Source organism: Equus asinus, chromosome 1 (assembly GCF_041296235.1).
Source record: "Equus asinus isolate D_3611 breed Donkey chromosome 1, EquAss-T2T_v2, whole genome shotgun sequence".
NCBI classification, from domain to species: Eukaryota; Metazoa; Chordata; class Mammalia; order Perissodactyla; family Equidae; genus Equus; species Equus asinus.
Window position 1 is genome coordinate 127,749,733 of NC_091790.1, and position 21,394 is coordinate 127,771,126.

At 33.8% G+C, this 21,394-nt stretch overlaps 1 protein-coding gene across 1 annotated transcript in view; it reads right to left on the reverse strand.

Moving 5' to 3' along the window:
- The window catches only part of SEMA3E (semaphorin 3E), a 264,006-nt gene that overhangs the window by 26,497 nt on the left and 216,115 nt on the right, over window positions 1-21,394 (reverse strand). Inside the window, exons 6-12 of the mRNA XM_014843190.3 lie at window positions 12,337-12,456; window positions 11,072-11,214; window positions 9,977-10,091; window positions 9,261-9,330; window positions 6,422-6,566; window positions 4,074-4,296; window positions 1,195-1,286 (exon numbers count right to left, since the gene is read on the reverse strand). Of these exons, the coding sequence (XP_014698676.2) occupies window positions 1,195-1,286; window positions 4,074-4,296; window positions 6,422-6,566; window positions 9,261-9,330; window positions 9,977-10,091; window positions 11,072-11,214; window positions 12,337-12,456 (908 nt within the window). The remainder of the gene's footprint in view (window positions 1-1,194; window positions 1,287-4,073; window positions 4,297-6,421; window positions 6,567-9,260; window positions 9,331-9,976; window positions 10,092-11,071; window positions 11,215-12,336; window positions 12,457-21,394) is intronic.

The window sequence follows — 21,394 nt, forward strand, 5'->3', positions numbered from 1 at the left end:
AGGTGAAGCAAACTGTTTTTCATCAATAAAAACATTTTCATATATAATCATTACATATATATATACAGTCATTTTCATTATTTGCAGATCGTGTTTTTGCATATTTGCTTAACTCACTAACATTTATTTGTAACCCCAACTTCAATATTCGTGGTGTTTTGCAGTCATTCACAAACATGTGCATGCATAGAGTGGCAAAAAATTGCAGTTGCCCAACATGCACATTCCCAGTTGAGGTCGATGAAGGCGATAACCGACCTTCTCGTTTCAGCTCTTATATGGTAAACAAGTGTCCCTTTTGTGGGCTATTTAGTGCCATGTTTTCACACTTTTGTGTTTCTTTTTGGCAATTTTGATGTTTAAAATGGCCCCATAGTGATGAAGTGTTGTCTTGCGTCCCTAAATTCCAAAAGGCTGTGATGTGCCTTATGGAGAAAACACGTGTGTTAATCTTTGTTCAGGCAGGAGTTATAGTGGTGGCTGTGAGTTCAATGTGAATTAATCAAAAATATATACTCAATAAGGTGATTTTTATACAGGGCAGAACAGAAACACACATAAAAGAAGGCTATGAATTAATCAGTTGACAAAAACCTTGTGACTAGAGACTCTCGGGAACCTAATCCTGTATTTCCTCTAAGAGTAATGGTCAGTATTCACTAAGTCAGTGTTCATGGTAACTTTAAAGGCCATAACTGCCACAATATTGAGATTTGACTTGTGTGTGTGTGTGTGTGTGTGTGTGCATATACACAATTGTTTTTGTCATGTCTAAACTTTTCATTATCATTTTGCATTTTTCTTTTTTAATAAATTCTCTGTGTAACTAATATGTTATTTTATTAAAACGGCAGTATACTTATCACATTTTTAAATCGTCTGTATTCATAGTACATTTGTACAAGATGAGACTTGGCAATAATGATTCTGGAATTCATATGTGGGATAAGCGTTCTTTCTTTAAGTCACAGTTCACATATAGAAATGCTTTTCATGTTAGGTAAATATTGGCCTCTTCATTTCAATAGTCTATGACAATCAGATAGATACATCAAGATTTTAAATCATTCCTTACTTCATTTGAATTCACAACATGCCTGTTAGAAAAGAACTGACACAATGTCTTTCCTATTTACAACTCACTTGCAATTGTCTGTAATACATAAATGTCGTCTATACTTTTACTAAAAATACCTTGAATATCTGAAGTTCTTCTAGAATTACTTCTTCCATTGATTCTGTTTCTTGATTGTAAATCGTGATCACTTTCAGCACAATCCCATTATCTGCAAGAAAGGAAAAGAAGAGATAAACTAGAAGCTTTATCACAATCTAGTTTTCAAACAATTAAAAGCCATGTAGGCATTATGGATTCAAATAAGATTTGAAATCTAGATGAAGGAAACATTTAATCATTGCAGTTAAAACAATATTACTACTTATATCTTCCTATTTTCAATTAGCAAAAAAAATTAACTTTATATGCCTGGCCAAAAAATAAGACCAAATAATATATAATTATTTTTCAAAAATTTCAATTCAAAGGGGCTGGCCCCGTGGCCGAGTGGTTGGGTTCGCGCGCTCCGCTGCAGGCGGCCCAGTGTTTCGTTGGTTCGAGTCCTGGGCGCGGACGTGGCGCTACTCATCGGACCGCGCTGGGGCAGCGTCCCACATGCCACAGCTAGAGGAACCCACAGCGAGGAGTATACAACTGTGTGCCGGGGGGCTTTGGGGAGAAAAAGGAAATAATAAAATCTTTAAAAAAAAAAATTTCAATTCAAAAATCTAATAAAGGTTTAGAAATCAAAACGTCTTTTGGAATTAGTGAGATATAAGATAGATGCCAAATTATTTTAGCTTCTTCTGTGCTGAATGATGAAAGAAAATCTTTTTACCTAAAGCTACTTTCCTTATAGGAAACTATACTTTTAATCTTAGGGAGCCTTCCAAACAACACATTAGGGAAATCTTTATATTTATATGTGTGTGTGTGTATACTTTTAATAAGAAAAATTTCAAATATATGCTATCGAGAGAATAGCATCGTGAGTCCTCCTGTACTAATCACTTGGCTTCCATAATTACCAAGGATTTTATAAATTTATATTCATATCTTAAAACTCCACCTATTTTTATTATTCCTGATATTCTGAGCTTGTTCTTTCCAAAAAAAAATTTAATAAGACATTAATTTTCCTGGAAGAATAATTTGGTGTAGTGCTAGAAGTAACTCAGAAAAACATAAGCACTTTGGAGGAACTGATGCAACAGTTTCTATGGTATCTAAGCAATTTATTTAAAAATTATCCAATCTTGTGGTTCGGTTAATAAAATTTGATTAAAATAAAACTAATAACAATTACTTGTTTTATACACTAAAAGGAACACAAGTTATCATAATTTTTAAAGTCAAGCACACATAATAAATATCCCACGATTATTATATGAAGCAAAAAGCAAAGGTGAAACTCAAATTGTTAAATTGTAACTAGTGATTTTGCAATAAGAACTCTCCTCTCTCTCTCTGTCTCTACGTATATACATATACATAAATTGTTAAAGCATGTGTCTGGTAAATTTGCATAAAAATAACTATCATTTGTGGGATTTTCCAATGCTGTATTCATCACACATTCATAAAATATGTTCTTTAGTGCTGAAAAGCTGTGATTCAATTTTTTGATATCTTTGAATTAAACATGGTTTATATGATAGCACAAGTATATATTTGACATTTCTGGAATTCTCTGAAATAGCTTTGGTCAATATAAGAAGAAAGTATTTCTAAAAACAGTCTTGGACTGATATGTATGACTTCTACTTTCCACGGCATTTAAAAATAATATACCTTTTTCCATGATTAATTTTATCAAATATTTCTCTAGCTTATGAAACTCTTTTTTTCATTTTTATTTTTTTTTAACTCTGTTGGATATCACTATGAATGAATTCATGGCCAGGTAACTTTAAGTTTGTTAAAGAAATCTGATGCTTTGTTCATCTTGAGCCCCAGTGCAGAGCATATTATTAATCTCCTAAAATAAATGATAAAAGATAGCCTGCACCAGAGATCAATGTCTGGAAATCAGATGAATGTTTGCTTACTTAAATCTTTGCTTTTTCAAAAAGTATGACTGGAGAAGCCCAAGCACCAATATTAATATTATATCCTGATTCCTGAGATTCCTGATCTGAGCATATGCAATGTCTCTTTAGAATTATGAGTCCATGGTTAAAGTTATATATGGTGGAATGATAACTCTTCTAAATAGCAACTACTGGAGCAATTACTATGATGCATATGAAAAAAGAAATTATCATTTTAAAGACTTTTTAAATGACTATTACTATGATGTATATGAAAAAAGAAATTATCATTTTAAAGACTTTTTAAATGACTATAGAATTTTAAAGTACTTAGAATTTGATACATATTACCCTGAATGCTAAAGGATTCCAAGTTCTCTTCCACAAGCTAGATTTAACGTATGGCATTAACTGAGATTAGATATTTTAAAATTTCACTTTTAGCATATTTATTACATTTTGTTTTATTAATGCAGGATATTATAGCTTTGGTCTAAAAGTTTACCTCCATTATGGGTAACATTTGCCCTGTTTCGTACAAATGGTTGATTCTGACGGGGCCTGATAAGCATTGCTGTGATTATAGATTTAGGTGAAGTTATTGTACCAAGTTGTTTGAAAGATCTCCAGACCTTAACTGAGCAGCCAAGGGTGGGAGAGGACCTGAGGGACTGACGGGGAACCATCCCTGCTATGGCACCCTATTTCATCTGTGAGAAGTTCTATTTGGAACCAATACTGTTTAATAACGTTGATTACTCATTCCTTCACTTATTCATCTGTTCAAATGCATTAAGTATTGACCACGTAACAGGAATTATGTGCTGTAACTGCCCCAAATCCTCCCTTCCAATGCAGCGGATGAGCAGTGTATAAATGGGCTAACGGGTCAACAGATTTGTTGATAGGTCTTTTCTAAAAATATTAATAATGTTATGGATTTTAGGGTTCAATTTAAATGTCTCCAAGTACTTTCTAATTTTTACCTGTCCCAATAAACAAGACATCATATTGGCCATCCTCAGCTTCCACTCGATCAACTGCTATCTGTTTCAGGTTATATTTTCCATCTGTTTTCACCAGTATCGGTTTTTTATGCGCAGGTTTTATGGGCTGGTACATAAGTGGATGGCTTCTCACAAATCGGATGGCATCATCGGGATAGTCTTTTGTGGTTCCGTACCTCCCTCCGTTCACTTTGCTGGCACACTGAAATAGAAGTGGATGAAATAATTTTTTGCCTTATATTTATAATCAATTATGAAAAGAATTAGAAAAATTGGATATGTTCAATTAATCAACTGTGCATTTAGAAATTTTTAGAAACCATATGTTTTTCATTCCATCTGCATTAAAAATTGCAAAGGGAAGCAGTTATTTCAAACATGCAGCACTAGAAATATACAGAAAAGAATGAAATCCCAGAAAAGTGAAGTATATTTACTACTGGTTCATTTTGGAGGGGGCAAAAATGTATAATATCATAAATATTGTAATTATTTTCCCTTTTTTTGGACATTTATTTTTTCACATTTTAAGTTAAATTTTGAAAGAAAACAATCTATTGTTCATAGCAAAACAAAAAGCCTCTTGTTGTGCCAAATCTTCCCCCCAAATTAAAGATCACAGCCACAAAAAACAGCTTTCCCATTATAGATACTGTGATAATATGATTGATGATGATTCCAGTTGGTTCACTGACTGGAGTTTTAGTGCTGTAATATAGAAACCTATTCAAATTCCATCATTGTTAATTAAGGAAAAAAAAGCTCTTTGTTCCACTGTAATCTGTATGAATTTGTATTATTTTTGTATGGATTAGCCACAACAAATTGAGAAAACCAGAAACATTTGCTAAATGTCTCAATTCTCAAATCACTGACTCTAAAAATAAATGTTCACAGCCCCTAAGTTACTCCTTGGAATAGCGAAGTTCTTGTTAAGTACTCCCTCATTTCACATATTTTCTTCCAGAACCAGCAAAATTTGCAATGATTGTGTTGATAAAAATTTTCCACTTCAGAGTATAAATACAATAGTTTAGTAATCAGATTCTGCAAAGAGGGCACTTTTAATGGTTTGTTTTAAAACTTCAGGTCATATTTCTTAATTTGGCATGAATTTTTTCACTTGAGTGTACTCTGATGATATATAATTGGAAACATTTTGGGTCAGCCTGGAGCAGTTCAGTAACTAGTCACTTCCTTCAAATCTCCTTTAATACCATGTGGTTTCAAGAAGTACTTCCAGCAAAGCCACAGGAGTGGCTTTTCTCCATTTAAATTGTAATTTCAATCAATAGAATGAAATAAAATACACTTTATGTCTTCCTGGAAGTAATAATTTTAAGCTTGTGAGAGAGAGTGATTGAAATGGTAAAGCCTCACACTCAGTAGAGGTGAGACTCGTTTCCACTTTGGATTTTGGCTCTTAAAAAACGATTTTTACTTGACTTGCAAGGACTTGAGGAATCAGCATAGTTATGAGTTTTCACCAGCTGCTCATAAAAGCATAGACTTTGACTTGCACGACAAGTTAAATGTTTGTTCTCCACAGCCCACATAGCACACACAATGATCCTACATTTTTCCAATCTAGTTGTGCATAGGACATGTAATACAAAATCTCATCATCATCATTGTCATCATCATCATTTTTAGATAGGTGTGTAATTAAAAGCACAAGAATTTGAATGGCTAGTTAGGGAGAATCTTAGCGGCAGCAGTTCAGAGGCAAGCGCTGGAGCTTCCTGTCCTCCAGCAGCATATCTGTATTGGCACTTTTCTTCTAGGAGCCAGCAAGGGTGTTAAATGAGATGCTAAGTATTCTGAGGAGGCAGAGAAATGCTTCTTTTAGATATGCCATAGTGAGAAGTAAGAAGAAAGTTTGGCCTAGAGAACTTAGAGGCTGACCCAAATATTAGAATATAAAAATTTGATAACATTCTTCTGCTTGGAAGTTATATGTGGCACTAATTCTTCTGAAGAGGCTTGGAGGAAAATGATACTCCTTTAGTGATGTTTCTGTATTCATCAGTACCCTTAAAAATAAAATATTAGGTGGAGCTACTTAGACAGCCAAAATATCAGTGATAATACATATTTTATAATGCTGCTAACATGTACCTATCATAGATTCTTTTCACTAAATAACAAGCATACAACTAAATATAAGAAGTGATTTTTCTTTAGCATGCAAGTAATCAAGCATATTTTTAGGTGTAGAATTTCTTGATTGTTTAAGGCAAAGTTTTTTAAAGTACCTGAAACAGTGAGCAAAATATTATGTCAGAGTCTTTAAAGATAAGAATATGTTGTTAAATATCTAAACTTACAGAGCCAGGTCTTGGATAAGGGACTTTTCCTTCATAGAGTGTCCAGTGGTATTCAGGTCCTTCCTTATGTGCATATGGCCCATTAAAGGCTGCCCGGATGCTAGACATATGATAGACACATACTGCATGCCCTCTAAATATATTACTGAAAAATACAAAACAAGATAATTACTCTTCTGGAACTGACTAGGAGGTCACCTAGTCAAACCCTCCAGACTACGTAGATAAGAATATAGTCTTTTGGGTAAAAAAGTTGCAATCTCTTAAGCATTGTATATTCTAGAAATATTAACTGTTGGAATATTTCAAGTATTGAAACTCCAAAACTTACCATTTCTTTGCCTATTTACTATCATAAATTGAAAATGACATTGTTAGAATCAAAAAGGAGTGTGTCACTTCACTATCACTATTAAATCTTATGTTTATACATTTTTTATTAAGGAAGATCTGGCCTTAATATTAAAGAAGGTTCATTCCCAAGTTGGATTACTCATTTTAAGGTTTATTTCCTTGCATGTTTTTCCATCTTCAGAGGAGATACTGCTTTTCTAATCACCATGCTGTTAATATTGCCACAAATTCTATTCAAACTTTATTAGATTTCTCAGTGTGTTTATTAGATTTCTCAGTAACAATTTCTCAGATTGTTACTCATGAACAATTTAAAAGTCACAAAAATTTGGAACTTTGTTATATTCTTTAGCTTGAGGTCACACAGACATTAACAAGCTTGATGTATTTTCCTTCCTCTAGGTCACTGAAAACAGTGCTATAGTGGAAAGAGGATGGACCGAACAAGATTAATTTCGGGAAAATGACAAATTATATAAAACAGATTTTTTACCTCCAGAACTAGTAGCAATTGAAATTATTTTCTTGATAAAAATTTCTACATGCTGAGGATAAACACATTGACTAATGACAGCAAGGTTTATCGGGGACATTTGTAATAAGATTCTGCAAAGGAACATTTCCAAATGATTTGTTTTAAAGATCTGGTCATATTTCTTAAATTGGCATTATCTGAATGAATTCTAACATTTCCATAGCATCCTTATTGTGAGAGTAAAAATAATTAATGATTGTGAAAGTGCTCTGCAAAATGCAAAGTTCTTTATAAATATAAAATTTCCCACATTCTAAGACACCTGTAGAACAGCACTTGTGTTAGGTCTTAGGACATCAATTCACACATTTTATAATACACCTTGAAGCAATTGGAAATGCCTGCTGTAGGGAGAAAACCAGAGATAGTCTCCCAACCAAAGTGGCAGTAAACCTTTGATCACCATGCTACAAATATCAACCTTTAAGTCAGGTAACAGCTGGGAAGACTTTTTCTCAGATTTATATATAAATTGAACAGTCCAAATTGAAATTATGAAAGAAAATCACGTCTTGTCTTTGAAATCTCAGACAGAACCATTATGCTATCATTTAGGAAAGTAGCATATAAAATGAAGATACTAACCCATAGAAAACTACACTCATAGTTTGCATTTATCATTTAAAGCCATAGAATTCTCATGCAACATATAAATTATTCACTGGCATACAGGAGAAGATGAAGTAAAAGAAAAAATTTAGGGATTTTTCACGGACTGTGATAACTATCAACAAACAGTAACTAATTTTCTTTGCATCAGGGAATAATTGATAGCAAAATTGTTTGCATGTTTCTCTACTGAAGAAAAGGTCACTTTACAATATCAAGATGCTTGTCCAAAGAGCTTTATTATTTTTTTCAAAGTGAACATAAGAAATCACCAGCTGAAAAACTAAACAAAAGCTCTATGGAGAGACCCTAAGCAAACATGTTTACATGGTTATATAAGAGTTTAAGGCCAATGAAATGCAAAAGAGGGACTGAGTAATATCATTCTATCCCTGTCAAGAGAATTGAGGCATATTCTTTATTTCTCATCCTGTCATCTCACCTCTACTCTGCCTTATTTGGAAATACACTCAAGAAATTATTATGTAAACTTTCAGCCAAAATTGATTCTAACAATATTTTTTCATTCATGTATCAACACACATGGAACTATATTTAGTTCATTTTTCCAGTACTCTTCAATGGATACAAAATACAAAAACGTAAAAGAGAAAAATAATAGATTAAAGCCCTAAACTCGAGTAGCCTATTTAAGTGCAAAACATGGAGGGCAAATTACAAATGTTTGTCCACTATGAGTCTGCATAGGAGCAGGACAACCAGAGTGAAGGAAGGGGCAGAGTGCTTTGTGATTAGGTAATCAAGGAGTATTTCTTGAAGATGACAACTGACCTGTATTGGAGAACTGATATAAGCCAGGGTTGGAAGAGAGAGTCATTTCAAGTAAGATAAAGTAGATAGTGGGATTCTGTGAAGGTATCATCTTATCAAAAGCAAAGCATTTGAGAGCTTTGAGTAAAAACTTTCAAAGGTAAGTAGGTAAGATCTGATAGAGAGCCTTGAAAGTCTGACTTGGCAAATTCTATATGATGATTAAAAGAATTGCCCTAGACTCTGTGGCATGAAATTAATAACTTATAAACTAGATAAGAAAGGAAATCATTCTGTTGTCAATCAGAGAGGAAAGAGATTAGGATGCTGGGCATAGGAGGGTGCTGGGGTACTTCAAACAAAACCAATAAGGATCTGGATTGAGATGGTGGCTTTAAAAATGAAAGTAGAATTGCAAACATAGGAGAATGAAGAGACATTGGTGACTTATAAAGTACAGAAAATGAGAATGACAAATGGGTCAATAGTATTCCAAGTTGCATACACAGTGAAGGGGTGAGGCATTTTTTTTGTTTCATCACATTTTTATTGAGCATATAAATTTCTCACCTGGTAGTGTTAAAGAGTCCAAATATCACTGGGTTCTTATGATCTCTGGTATACAGCAAAAAAACATCCTCTGAAAAATTAAAGACCATTACATTACTTAGTATTTTTAGCCCTCTAAAATAGTTTAGAACCGATTACATATTTTTTTTTAAAGATTTTTTTTTTTTTTTAGATTTTATTTTTTCCTTTTTCTCCCCAAAGCCCCCCGGTACATAGTTGTGTATTCTTCGTTGTGGGTTCTTCTAGTTGTGGCATGTGGGACGCTGCCTCAGCGTGGTCTGATGAGCAGTGCCATGTCCGCGCCCAGGATTCGAACTAACGAAACACTGGGCCGCCTGATACAGAGTGAGCAAACTTAACCACTCGGCCACGGGGCCAGCCCCCCAATTACATATTTTAAGATACAAATTTTCATATGCAATCATACAAACGTGACCAAATCACAACAGTGTGAAACGGTGGCTTTGAGCTGGCCCTCAAGGAAGGGACCAGAGGAGCTGACCCTGAGCTAATGAGATGGGTCTCTTTTTGTTCCTGCAACTCATCTGTCCCCAACACGTGGACCTGGTCAAACTGAAAAGAACAGAAACTTGCTCTAAATTAGACAGAAGTCAAACACTCCAGAAAGCAAGTGCCCATATATGCTAGAGACAGTGAGGTTTATGGAAAGGCATATACATCAAAGAACAAAGTTCAGTTCTCCCAATAATATTTACCTAATTCATCAAAATATGTATCAATTCCATTCATTCCTGGTACTGAGCAAACCAGTCTCGCTTTTAGGAAAGTGCTCCACTTATTCACCAGCATTCTCTGTCCTCCCACATCATTCTGTGAAAAACAAAAAGCAGGTAAATAGCTGCTTAAGGAACTTTTACCAACAGATTTTTTGTATTATTAAACATATAGATGGCAAGAGTTGTAGCTTTTTCATTTAATGTGGAAAATTTAGCGAACAATCCCATACACGCATTTCCCCATAAATTTCTTTTTAGGTTTGCACATCTGCCGTGTCAGTGTACTTTCACTCTGGCCCGTTAAATATACTTTCTAGATATTAAGAATGTTAACAGTAGTCTCTCCTAAATAAAGCAGTGGCTTTTACAATACAGCAAACTTTTTATTATTTTAGTGATAAATAATCTGCTTATCTCAGAAATATGGAAACATCCATTCCTTTTTCTTCCTTTAGAAAAAAACCTTGAAATGCACACACAATGTAAATATATATTTGCATACCCATACACTACATATACACGCGTTGACATATATATCTCTTCCTAAGTTTATTCTTAAATATCTTTTAAATATCAAAATAACTTTATATTTGCAGTATTATTAGCATTCTCTCAATATATATGCTATTTCAGTTGGTTTTGAATGATCCCAAACAACCTATCTGACAACAGCAAACTACAGATGTTTCTTCTACAGAGTCAACCAAATGAATTGTTGAAACATACTTATGTAAATCACTTAGAATGACGACTCAAGAAACTAAAAAGATTTTGGTTAAATTAATTTTTAAAAATGGCGCTCAAACTTCTGTATGGGAAGAAGTACAGCCTAATTATAGACTTATTTTCAGCATGGCTCTGAAAATGGGGAAAATCAGACAAAATGTAAAGTTCATTTCAGATAAGACCTTTCCCAGATACGAAGTATAAAGATTAGGCAGTAAATATCAATTTTAGGCAGCCTACAGAATATTAGAAACTATTTTAAAGTAGAAATCTACTAAAAAATTAACCAAGACCTGAGCACGAATTGCGAGACCCGCACAGTTACTGAGAGAGACACGCGATCCTCACCACGCAAAGTCGCCCCACTCGGCTGTAAATCGCGTGAGCATTGCTTTCTGCCTCCAGCGCCTTTTCAGTAAAAAAGAAATACACTTTGTTGTCATCTCCGTCTTCATTGTCAGGAATCATATGTGAACCGACAAATTTTGGTTCTATACAAGTAAACAATAGAAGAAAAGTGAAATAGCTATTACAACAAAAGGATGTTATTCTACTGAATTATATATTACGTGAATGTTTAACTTTTATCATTTCATGAAGAAATAAAATATTTCTTTTAAAAGTTTGTACTAAACATTAAAATCCTATAGATATCTCCATTGTCTTTGTAAATCAACCATTTTTAAGAAATATTAGAGGAAAATTTAATTGGAAAATGAAAGAATCAGGGAGGGAAAAACAATTTCAGACAACAAGCATTATAGACTTGAAATGCATTCGAAGAAGCACAGATTAGGGGCATGATGATGACAATCTCTATAAACTTCCTCCCAATTATATAAAAAGTCAGTATAAATATGTGTAGAATATTTTAGTAAAAAACTATGCCATTATTTTTTTTAATTCATAAATTATCCACCAGGTTAGCTCATTGTAATTTTAAGGTGGAACATTTACTCTAAGTTTTGTGTTTGAAGTCTGAGGAGTCTCAGTGAACAACCTTTGATTGATAGGGTGTGTCTAACATGTTAATGATAACATGCTGCCAATAGTGACTATGCACTCGAAAACTTAATAAAAAGGCTGAAAATAATGAAAATGCTCATCATAAAATGATGATTTAGTCCCTAGATATACCAGTATGCCGTAATATAAACGTTATTCCTTACAAAGAATTCTCTGCCAATGAATGGCTAGTGATTTTACTAGAGTCTTGTCTCTAAAGTGCAATGTGATCTTAAAACAAGCAAAGCAAAGCAATCAATGCATCCAAAATTATTTCAATTGACAAGAGAAAACAAAACAACTTACTGGATAAAGGTTTTTCACTTTTCATGTATTTGTTTGTTTTCTTCATTTAAATCCTGATTTCTAAGCATTGCTATGAGGGTAACTTGGTTTTATAATAAAGCCAATCCATTTGGATATAAAATGATAGACACATATCATAGTTAACATTTTAATTCAGGAATATTGCTAATAAAAAAATCCTGAAATTTGTAAAAACTATAAATTACATTTGTATTGTTATTATTATAAAAATGGCAAGCTTCCCATCAGTTTTAGCCTTGTTTTCTATTCTGATTTATATGCTCTTTCCTCCTCAAACCTACCTCTCAACAGGCGTTCATCGTCATGCTCAGTTCGAATGTGAGCCAGTCGCCCCAAGCTCCGGAAGATTGCAGCATCTCTACCCCAGTAGTCACTGTAGAGTCCAGTAAACAATTCACTACCTATATGGAAACAGCAGTTAAAAATAAGTCAGTATTTGTTTCTGGATCTGACAACAATGTATAAACCAAAATAACGTTAAACGTATCCAGGTTTACTGTGTATATGACTTTACGAAATTAACACTATTGTTAAGAACATTGATGGTACAGTCAGACTGCCAGGATTTGAATCCTAACTCTGCCAATCACTAGCTGTGTGAACTTGAGCTAATTGCTAATCTCTCTGCGCCTCAGTTTCCTCATTTACAAATAGGAATAGCACTCAAAAGTGCTTAGAGTAAAGTACTTAGAAGAGTAGCTGGCATATACTAAGACCCACATGAGTATTTGATAAATAACCTGATTTCTTCTTATTTTACTAAAGTTCTTATAACCTTCATATTATCAAGGTATTATTATTGGTTTTATATGTGAATCAGCTAACCCAAATCCTTCTTGTAATAAGAAATTTCTTCCACTAACATGATTTTAGCACAGGAACCACAAAATCTGACAAAGTTGTAGATAACCCAATTAATTGTCATTTAATTTGTTTTAAGTTTGTGGTTTAGTTAGTTGGGACCATATAAAGAGTTCATAATTTAATCAGGCAGTCGACAGAACAAACAAAGTTAGCTGCAACATGTGGTGGAGTTTGTAACCCTAAAAGCAGACTGAGGAATACACCAATGTGCGCAGGGTCTCAAGAAATGGCAATGGGCTGGCCCTGCGGCAGGGTGGGAGGCCCAGGGTTTCACTGGTTCAGATCCTGGGCGCGGACATAGCACCACGCAACAGGCCACGCTGAAGCAGCGTCCCACATAGCTCAACCAGAACGACCTATAATTAGAATATACAACTATGTACTGGGGGAGCTTTGGGGAGAAGAAGAAGAAGAGGAAGAAAAGCAGATTGGCAACAGATGTTAGCTCAGGTGCCAATATTTAGGAAAAACAAAAAGAGACAATGTGTCTTTGCGGCTGGCCAGAAGAAAGACATTAAAATAGCTTAAGAGGGGCCAGCCCCATGGCTGAGTGGTTAAGTTCTCGCGCTCTGCTTCAGCAGCCCAGGGGTTTCGCCAGTTCGGATCCTGGGCACGGACATGGCACCGCTAGTCAGGCCATGCTGAGGTGGCATCCCACATGCTAGAACTAGAAGGATCCACAACTAAAAATATAACAACTATGTACAGGGGGGCTTTGGGGAGAAAAAGGAAAAATAAAATCTTAAAAAAATAGCTTAAGAGAAGAGAGAAAATTTTGAAAAATAATGAAAGGATATAACTGGAACTCCCAAAAGACCAATACTTCTCAAGCATGGGGACTTGGAGTCCGCTTTTGTCAAAGTGACAACGAAAGGTAATCATTATGAACATCAGTGGGGCCAGAGGACTGTCCTGGGCATATGCAGCTCCGGTGTCCTGTTCCAGGTAAAAATCTCTGGCCAAGAAGCAAATGACAGCAGCAGATCACCTGAACTAGCAACCTCAATTTAGGGCGGTCAAACTATTTTCATAATGAGCATTATATAACTCTGGTCAGGTTTAAAAATACAGAGATGATGAGTGTACTAAACTCAAAGTATGAGTGCTTTTCTGTTAAATTTGGAATGTGTACAGATGTGGACACATGTGCTTTAAAGTGTGAGTTTAAAGCTTAAGAGAATTCAAATTAATTGTATTTTCAATTTAATAAATTTAATTGTATATTCAAATTTAGATTTAGAATTATTAAATTTACAGAAATAAAAACTTGACCAAGTAAACAGAATTTAAGAGAACTTCAGTGTCATATTTATAAATTTTATGGATTAGATTTAAAATTTTTTTCAATATTTATGAATGTTTTTTCTAATGTGAGTCCTTCAAACTTTAAAAAACTTCAATAGATTAAATACATTTGTATGGTTTAAAATTTGAGAAAGTAATCAACTGAGTTGTAAATGGGACACATTGTTAGGAAGTTTATTTTCAACTTGAGTTAAATAACAATTTTTAGAAAGTGAAGATAATTACTTTTGATATATCAGGTTTAGAAAAAGAACAAGATATAAATGGAATTCAAAGGCTTAAGAAAAATAAGTTTTTAGAAATGTTATTATAATAAACTTTTTCATTTACAAAAAGACAAGTAACTAAATAGTTTTATCAGTTCACAAAATTCACTATGGATACTTAAAAATTATATATGATACAAATAAATCTAGGTTTCCCACAAAGGAATTCACTTTTAAACTATATATGAGAAAAAGAGAGAGAAGAGCGAGAGCAAATGTAGTAGAATATTAACAATTGGTGAATCGAGGTAAATAGTATACACATGTAAATTTTACTCCACTTTCAATTTTTCTTTGCACTTGAAAATTTTCAAGATAACAACTTAAAAAAAATGAGCTGTGTTTGTTGAGTCCATGCTATGCTAAGAGGTGTCATAAGGAAAATAACAAAAACTGGAAAACAAGGACACTTTATGTCTGGACTTAAGAAAACACAATTTGGTGGGGAAAAGTTACATCAGAACTCTTATTTAAGCGTGTTATTTGGTAATAGAAGGGGAAAGAGTAACATAATTTATATCAAAGTCGATTAGTGCTGTTTTACCAGAAATTTTATATCTATATGTGGAGCAAGAGTATTTTGAGATCAAAGGCACTCAGTGGTTAGAGATATGAACCATATGTGGGACGCAGGCTGTACTGCTTGGACATGGATAGAAGAGACTCATGCTGAATTCATTAAAAGCCCTTGGGGATCATCAACTCTATGGCATAAATGAATGAGTTGACACAAAAAAGGGTTAATTGACTACTGAACCCCCAGAGCAAGGATTTTTCTGAAATATTTTTGTTTTTAATTATTATATTTGATTATATTTCCTGTCTAAAATATAGGCAATTTTGTAAAATTGTCCTAAATATAACTTATTTTTCTAATATAGACTGGGATGAATGCGTAATGAATAATGAATACAAAAAATAGATTTCTTAAAAATCATGACAGTTTTCTATTTAAATTTTTAATATTAGATTTAATTTAATTTCCTAAAATATTTCTAGAACTTTGATATCTGAAAATATTATTATGGGAAAGCAATCTTTATTTAAGTCCTTATCAATTTTATTGTGCTTATCCCAAATTGGAACATTGTTTGGAACATTCAGGAACTTGTTTGGAACTTGTTTTATTCAATTCTATAAACTTAACAATTAAATACCCCTTGGAGCCACTAGATGGCAACCCTATGATAACAAGTAATATTATATCCAGGGCAGGTTACTTGCACAAAGGAAAAGAAGATATATTACTAATTTTACCTAATTTCCCTTTTTGTACCCAGATAAAAGAAAATACTTTGTGAACAATTCAAATAACACAATATGAACTGTATGACTTAAACTTCAAAGAAGCTAGACAGGTGCTAAAACTATATGCTATGTAAACTGAACCAAATGTGTTTCTGTTGGAAATGTTAGGCTTTCGTCAGAAGGGAAACATTCTCCTTTCATATCTTATTATCAGTGTGAAGAACAAAATAAATTCATAGTAATAGATAATAAGGATATTTTGTAAAATACTTTCTGAAGAAAAAATAAACACTTTAATGAAAAATAATAAATTAGAATAAAGCTTTAGGCACAAATGATATCTAATCGTAATTAAATGAGTAAAAATACTCAGCATCATTATAATAATTGATACTATTTACAGTAAATACATAGTTTCTAATTGAAAACTTTAAATTATAAGCATTTGCTATAGAGAAAATTTGTGAATCAATATTTTGGTATTTTACAGAGTGCAAAGATAACATCTGAATAAATCATATTTTCATGGACTAAGTTTCATGTAAATACAGTCATGTTCTGCTTAACAACAGGGATATGTTCTGAGAAGTGCATCATTAGGCAATTTCATGGTCGTGCAAACATCACAGAGTGTACTTATGCAAACCTAGAGGGTATAGCCAACTACACTCCTAGGCTATGTGGTACTAATCTTATGGAACACTGTCAAATATGCAGTCCGTCCTTGACCAAAACATCATTATGTGGCATGCAACTGTAGTAAAATATGTAGTAAAATATTTAGAGTTTTCAATGTTAAGAACAGAACTACCAAAGTTTTTAGTTTTCTATGTCTCTGGAGAAATGATATTTAATAAATGTATTAGCTTAGCCATAAATTTAACTGGTATCTAATCTATTTTGATATTCTGGATATAAATAACCAACTTGATTTTTATGCCATATATTACTTTTCATTGTTACAGCGCTGGCTTCTGATGGTAACAGATGTTATGTTAATTTTAGATGGTCAAGTGTGGCTACAATTAAAAAATAAAACACACATCTGCAAGGTATCTTGACAGGTGAGTGTAACTTATCATTGTCATGCTCGACAATAGTCTCTATGTACAGAAACAGAAATATTGGAAATAGTTCTGCATTGGAACCCTAGCTCGAAATCTGGTGTTTGACCATGGCAAAACTGTTCAATATCTCATGGTCTTGTTTACCTGTAGAATTAGAGAGACCTACGTGTGATTTCTTGAGGATGCAAATCTGTTATAGTCTCTCTGCTGCTCTTTATTTTGCCTGGAATTCTGCACCTCCCTTCCCACTTCACCTCCCGTTTACCTGACTATTGCCCACTTTCCCCACGAAGCCTTCGCTGACCAAACTTTCATCAGTGTTCCTAGTACCACCACAGCCCCCGTGCCCATTTCCGTCATACTGTTCATCCTAGCATGTGTATTTGTCTCCTTACGTATTTGACATTATGCCTCACTAGAATGTAAACTTCTTGATGTGTCTTATATATTCTTATGTCTTGAGTATCTTGCACAGTGTCTGTAGTACAGAAATGCTCAAAAGACATTTGTTGAATCAATGAATGACATAATGAATTAATAAATGAATAAATCTAAAACTCCTTTTAGATGTTTAAATTAAAAAGCTATGAAACGTAGTAAGAAAAAAATCAGGATAAGATTCTGATTTTTCAAAGATGCTTCAGGGAGAAAATTTCAAAAGAAAGAAAAAACCACTAGTCGTTTATATGAATAACAAGTTCTTTGAATTTTTGCTCCTCAAGAAATCTATGTTATTTAGTAATTTTAACTAATGAACACAGGGACTTTATTTTCTTCTAGTATTTATCCCCAATAGTTTCTCCCCAAAAGACCATATCTACATTAAACTGCTTATATGAAAGAAAATGAGACAATCACTTGACTCTTGGCAATATATAAAACAAATCCACTGTAAATAACCCTAAGTTAAAATGCATTATGAAAATACTTTCCTATATAATTCCTTTTCTTACAACACAAACTTTAACTGAAGTTTTAATTAAATATATTGTATTAGTTTAATATTTTATGAAACTAATCAAGAGTTTTGTTCATGGTCTGAATATTAATCTACTTGAGTTTTTATTGCCACATTGGAAATATAGATTTTTAACTGTTTAGTGAGAAAAATTCACAGTTTTCCTTGTTCTTCTTAAGTTTTACTCAAGCATTTCTCCTATGTCTAGAAATCTAAATAATGTGAAACACATTTGCCTCGTGGAAAGCACGTGCTAAAGAATAGCTTAACTGCATCATTTTATAACTGAATTGTATAATTTTGTTAGAAAATTATACTACTTTCAATGCACTATTCTGCAGAATGACAGTGGCATGCACAACCGCCAGGAGAAACAAAATGTGCTTGGAAGGATGAGAATGGATACAAATGAGCCATAAAATCCAGCATCCCAGATCACACCTACACTGCTTAAGATGCTGAAAGAAATGGGGGAGAACGTGCCCTTTTATTAGTTATGTAGTTGTTTGGGCTTTTGGGATTTTTTGCTTGTTTGTTTTGGCATATAGGTGGCATTAGCTATCAATGTTAAGAAGGTGGTTTCTGAGGCATGAAGGAAAAAAAAATGTGTTTTGAATCTGTTCATATGCATTCACTGTCACCCATGGCTGAACTCTGAGTTTTCTTGGTGACATTGATACCGTGATGGTCCAACCAGATTCCTAAGAGAGAGAATGTCAATGGGGAATTGAAGAGTAGGATTTTTTTCTCCTATCTTTTTAAAGACATTTTGTTTTGTGTTGAGGAAAGCATAAGCAAAGTATTCAAAAAGCTCCTGAGGGACTAGCAGTTATGGCCAGAATCAACAGAAAGCGTGTGGATAACTGGCATTTAGCCAAATGTGAGGGAGCAGCAGTCTTGGCTAGGAAATTACAAATACTCTTTTGGAACAGGAATGTGGTAAGGGTCTAACTGTAAGTCTAAGCTTCTACACAGTTGAGATGAATTCAAGAAATGACCCAACTCTTTCACTTATGTTTATAGAGGTTGTAGTTATAAAGACATGGATTTTACCTTCTTTTAGATTTCTTTTTTTTGAGGAAGCTTAGCCCTGAGCTGCCAACCCTCCTCTTTTTGCTGAGGAAGACTGGCCCTGAGCTAACATCCGTGCCCATCTTCCTCTACTTTATACGTGGGATGTCTGCTACAGCATGGCTTGCCAAGCGGTGCCATGTTCACACCCGGGATCTGAACCAGTGAGCCATGGACCGCCAAAGTGGAATGTGAGCACTTAAACGCTGTGCCACTGGGCCTGCCCCCCACTTAGATTTTTTTGTTTGTTTTTCTAATATTTATGAAGTCTTACTTTGTGCCAGAATTATTTAAGCATAACTCTGCCCTGAGTATAAATATAGTTAATTAGAAAGAAACATTTATTTAGAAAAGAAAGTTTTAATGTTATTAAGAGCTTGAAATAATCAAATTTTCCCTGCATGTATTCCAACTCCCTTCCATTCAATCAACATTGACCTTTAATTCACAGAATTTGTAAAATTTGTAATGAGGAGATATATTGACAAAGGTCTTATTATTATGAAAAAAGTGCAGGAAGAAAATTTCAGTGGCTGTAAAGTATCGTAGTTTTATTTTCTGAAAAAAAGAAACAGGACAAAAAAGGCATAGAAAGAAAATTTCAGTGAGTGTAAAATATGTTGTGGCTATTTGTTAAAATAAAATTATGTCTGTTACTTGAGAAGTATCCTAAAAATATCCCAACAACAAAGCTAACACTTTGAAAGCAAAGTGTGAAAAGGTACGTGACAAATCAGTGTGGTTTTCCCAACAAACACAGTAACATGCCCGTTAACATACCTTAGACAGTTCAGGTATGGTAAGTATTAAATTACACCTGAAACTGGTAATACAAATCTGGGCCAGAATGAAACATTAAAAAAAAAAGGCAATAGAATTGAGAGGGCGAAGTATAAGGGAAATCCTGAAGTTACTGAAGATATTATCAACTTAGGGAGCATATTGGAAAATTACATCAAACATAACTGATGAAAGAGTCAGCTAATATTTTTCCTTCTAGGCCAAAATGGCATATGACAAACAAAATAATCCTGAATTTTTATTTGGCCAGTCAACAATCCTAATAATTTAGTGGCAGAATAAGTGCTAAGTATCTTTGGATGACCTGAAAGGTATAGACAAGTAATGAAGCAGTTCGTTTTACTAAATAATTCACTGTTTCAACAAATTGCCTTTAAAACCAGGTGGTAATGTTTTGTTTTCTTCAGACAGTTACTTAAGACCACTTTAAATGTAATACTAATAATCACAGTAGGGGGAAAATGTGGCTGACGTAGAAATATCGCAGCTGCCGTATGAACGCACATGCCACCAAGATAGATTATGTTAACAGTAAGTGGCACTTGAAGAACAGGCCTAATTAATGTGTGATTTCAGTTTGATTCGTTTCTCACCATACAGAACACAGCTCAATAAGAAGCTTATTTTAGTCCTTAAATCCTGTTTCACATAGAATCATTGTAAGTTACTAACATTTCACTTCTAAATTAGATTATAAATTTAATAAAAATGTCTTGTTAACTTGCATTCACCCAGCAAAAATCTTTATTCTTTATTTAGTTTTTCAGTAAGCTTTTACTCCATGTGATCTTAAGTCAACTGAATTTAACTGAAATGAAAATTGTATCTAAAGAAATTATTAATAATTCTCTGATTTGCTAGCACGTTTTTTTCTTTGGGGGCCTTGTTAGTTTTATAAGTACTGCTACAAATTTGAGTTTTTTATCATGAAAGTGCATCCTAATGTGAACAAGCATTAAACATTAAGTGTAACCTATAATTAACAAAGAAACAAAGAAGGAGCAATAATCTAAAGATGGTCATCTTTTTGCTGGAGTCTTGTCCTAACTCATCAGCAGAGAACATGCGTGGTCATAAAATACCACAATCATGCATTCTTTCCCTGTCAGAGTAAGCTACAGTAAGCTTGCCAAATTCCAACTCAGGGAGCTCCATCTCAGCCCGAATGCCTGCTGCTTTTTCAGTTGGGGGAATTATTTCTACTCCCTCTCTTAAAGAGTTGCTGGCTCACGTAGGTTATCAGGTTTCCATCCCGGTGGCTGCTGCATATCCAGAGTGAGTGAACTATCTCTCAAAGGTACTTTGAGATGAAAGTTCGTGGATAAATGTGAAGAATTATATTTTTATTTCTTCTCTTTGGCAGGACTATTCTATAACTTTTGTGTTTAGCTTGGAGGGCTCTTATGATTTGATTGCTCTTCTGAATAAGCGAAACAGCCACCTAGATGGCAAGCGCTTCACATTTCAGCATAGCGTAATTTGGTTTGAAAGTTCAATGAAACTCACTTGGAAATGTCCCCCCAGTAATATTTCCTCTCTTAAAAAAACCAGCTTTAAATTCCTGGTTTCATGCATAAACAAGCTTCAGGGAGGCTGAGTGGTGAGTGGCAGGGTGGCTAAAGAAATTACTTTTAACCATTTAAGTGAAATGTTAAAAAAAATGATATTCTCTTCTAACCTCAGAATTTTCACCTTTCAATATCACTTATAATATTCTTATGAGTAATATCCCCACATTTATTTTTGGTTGGTTTGTTTA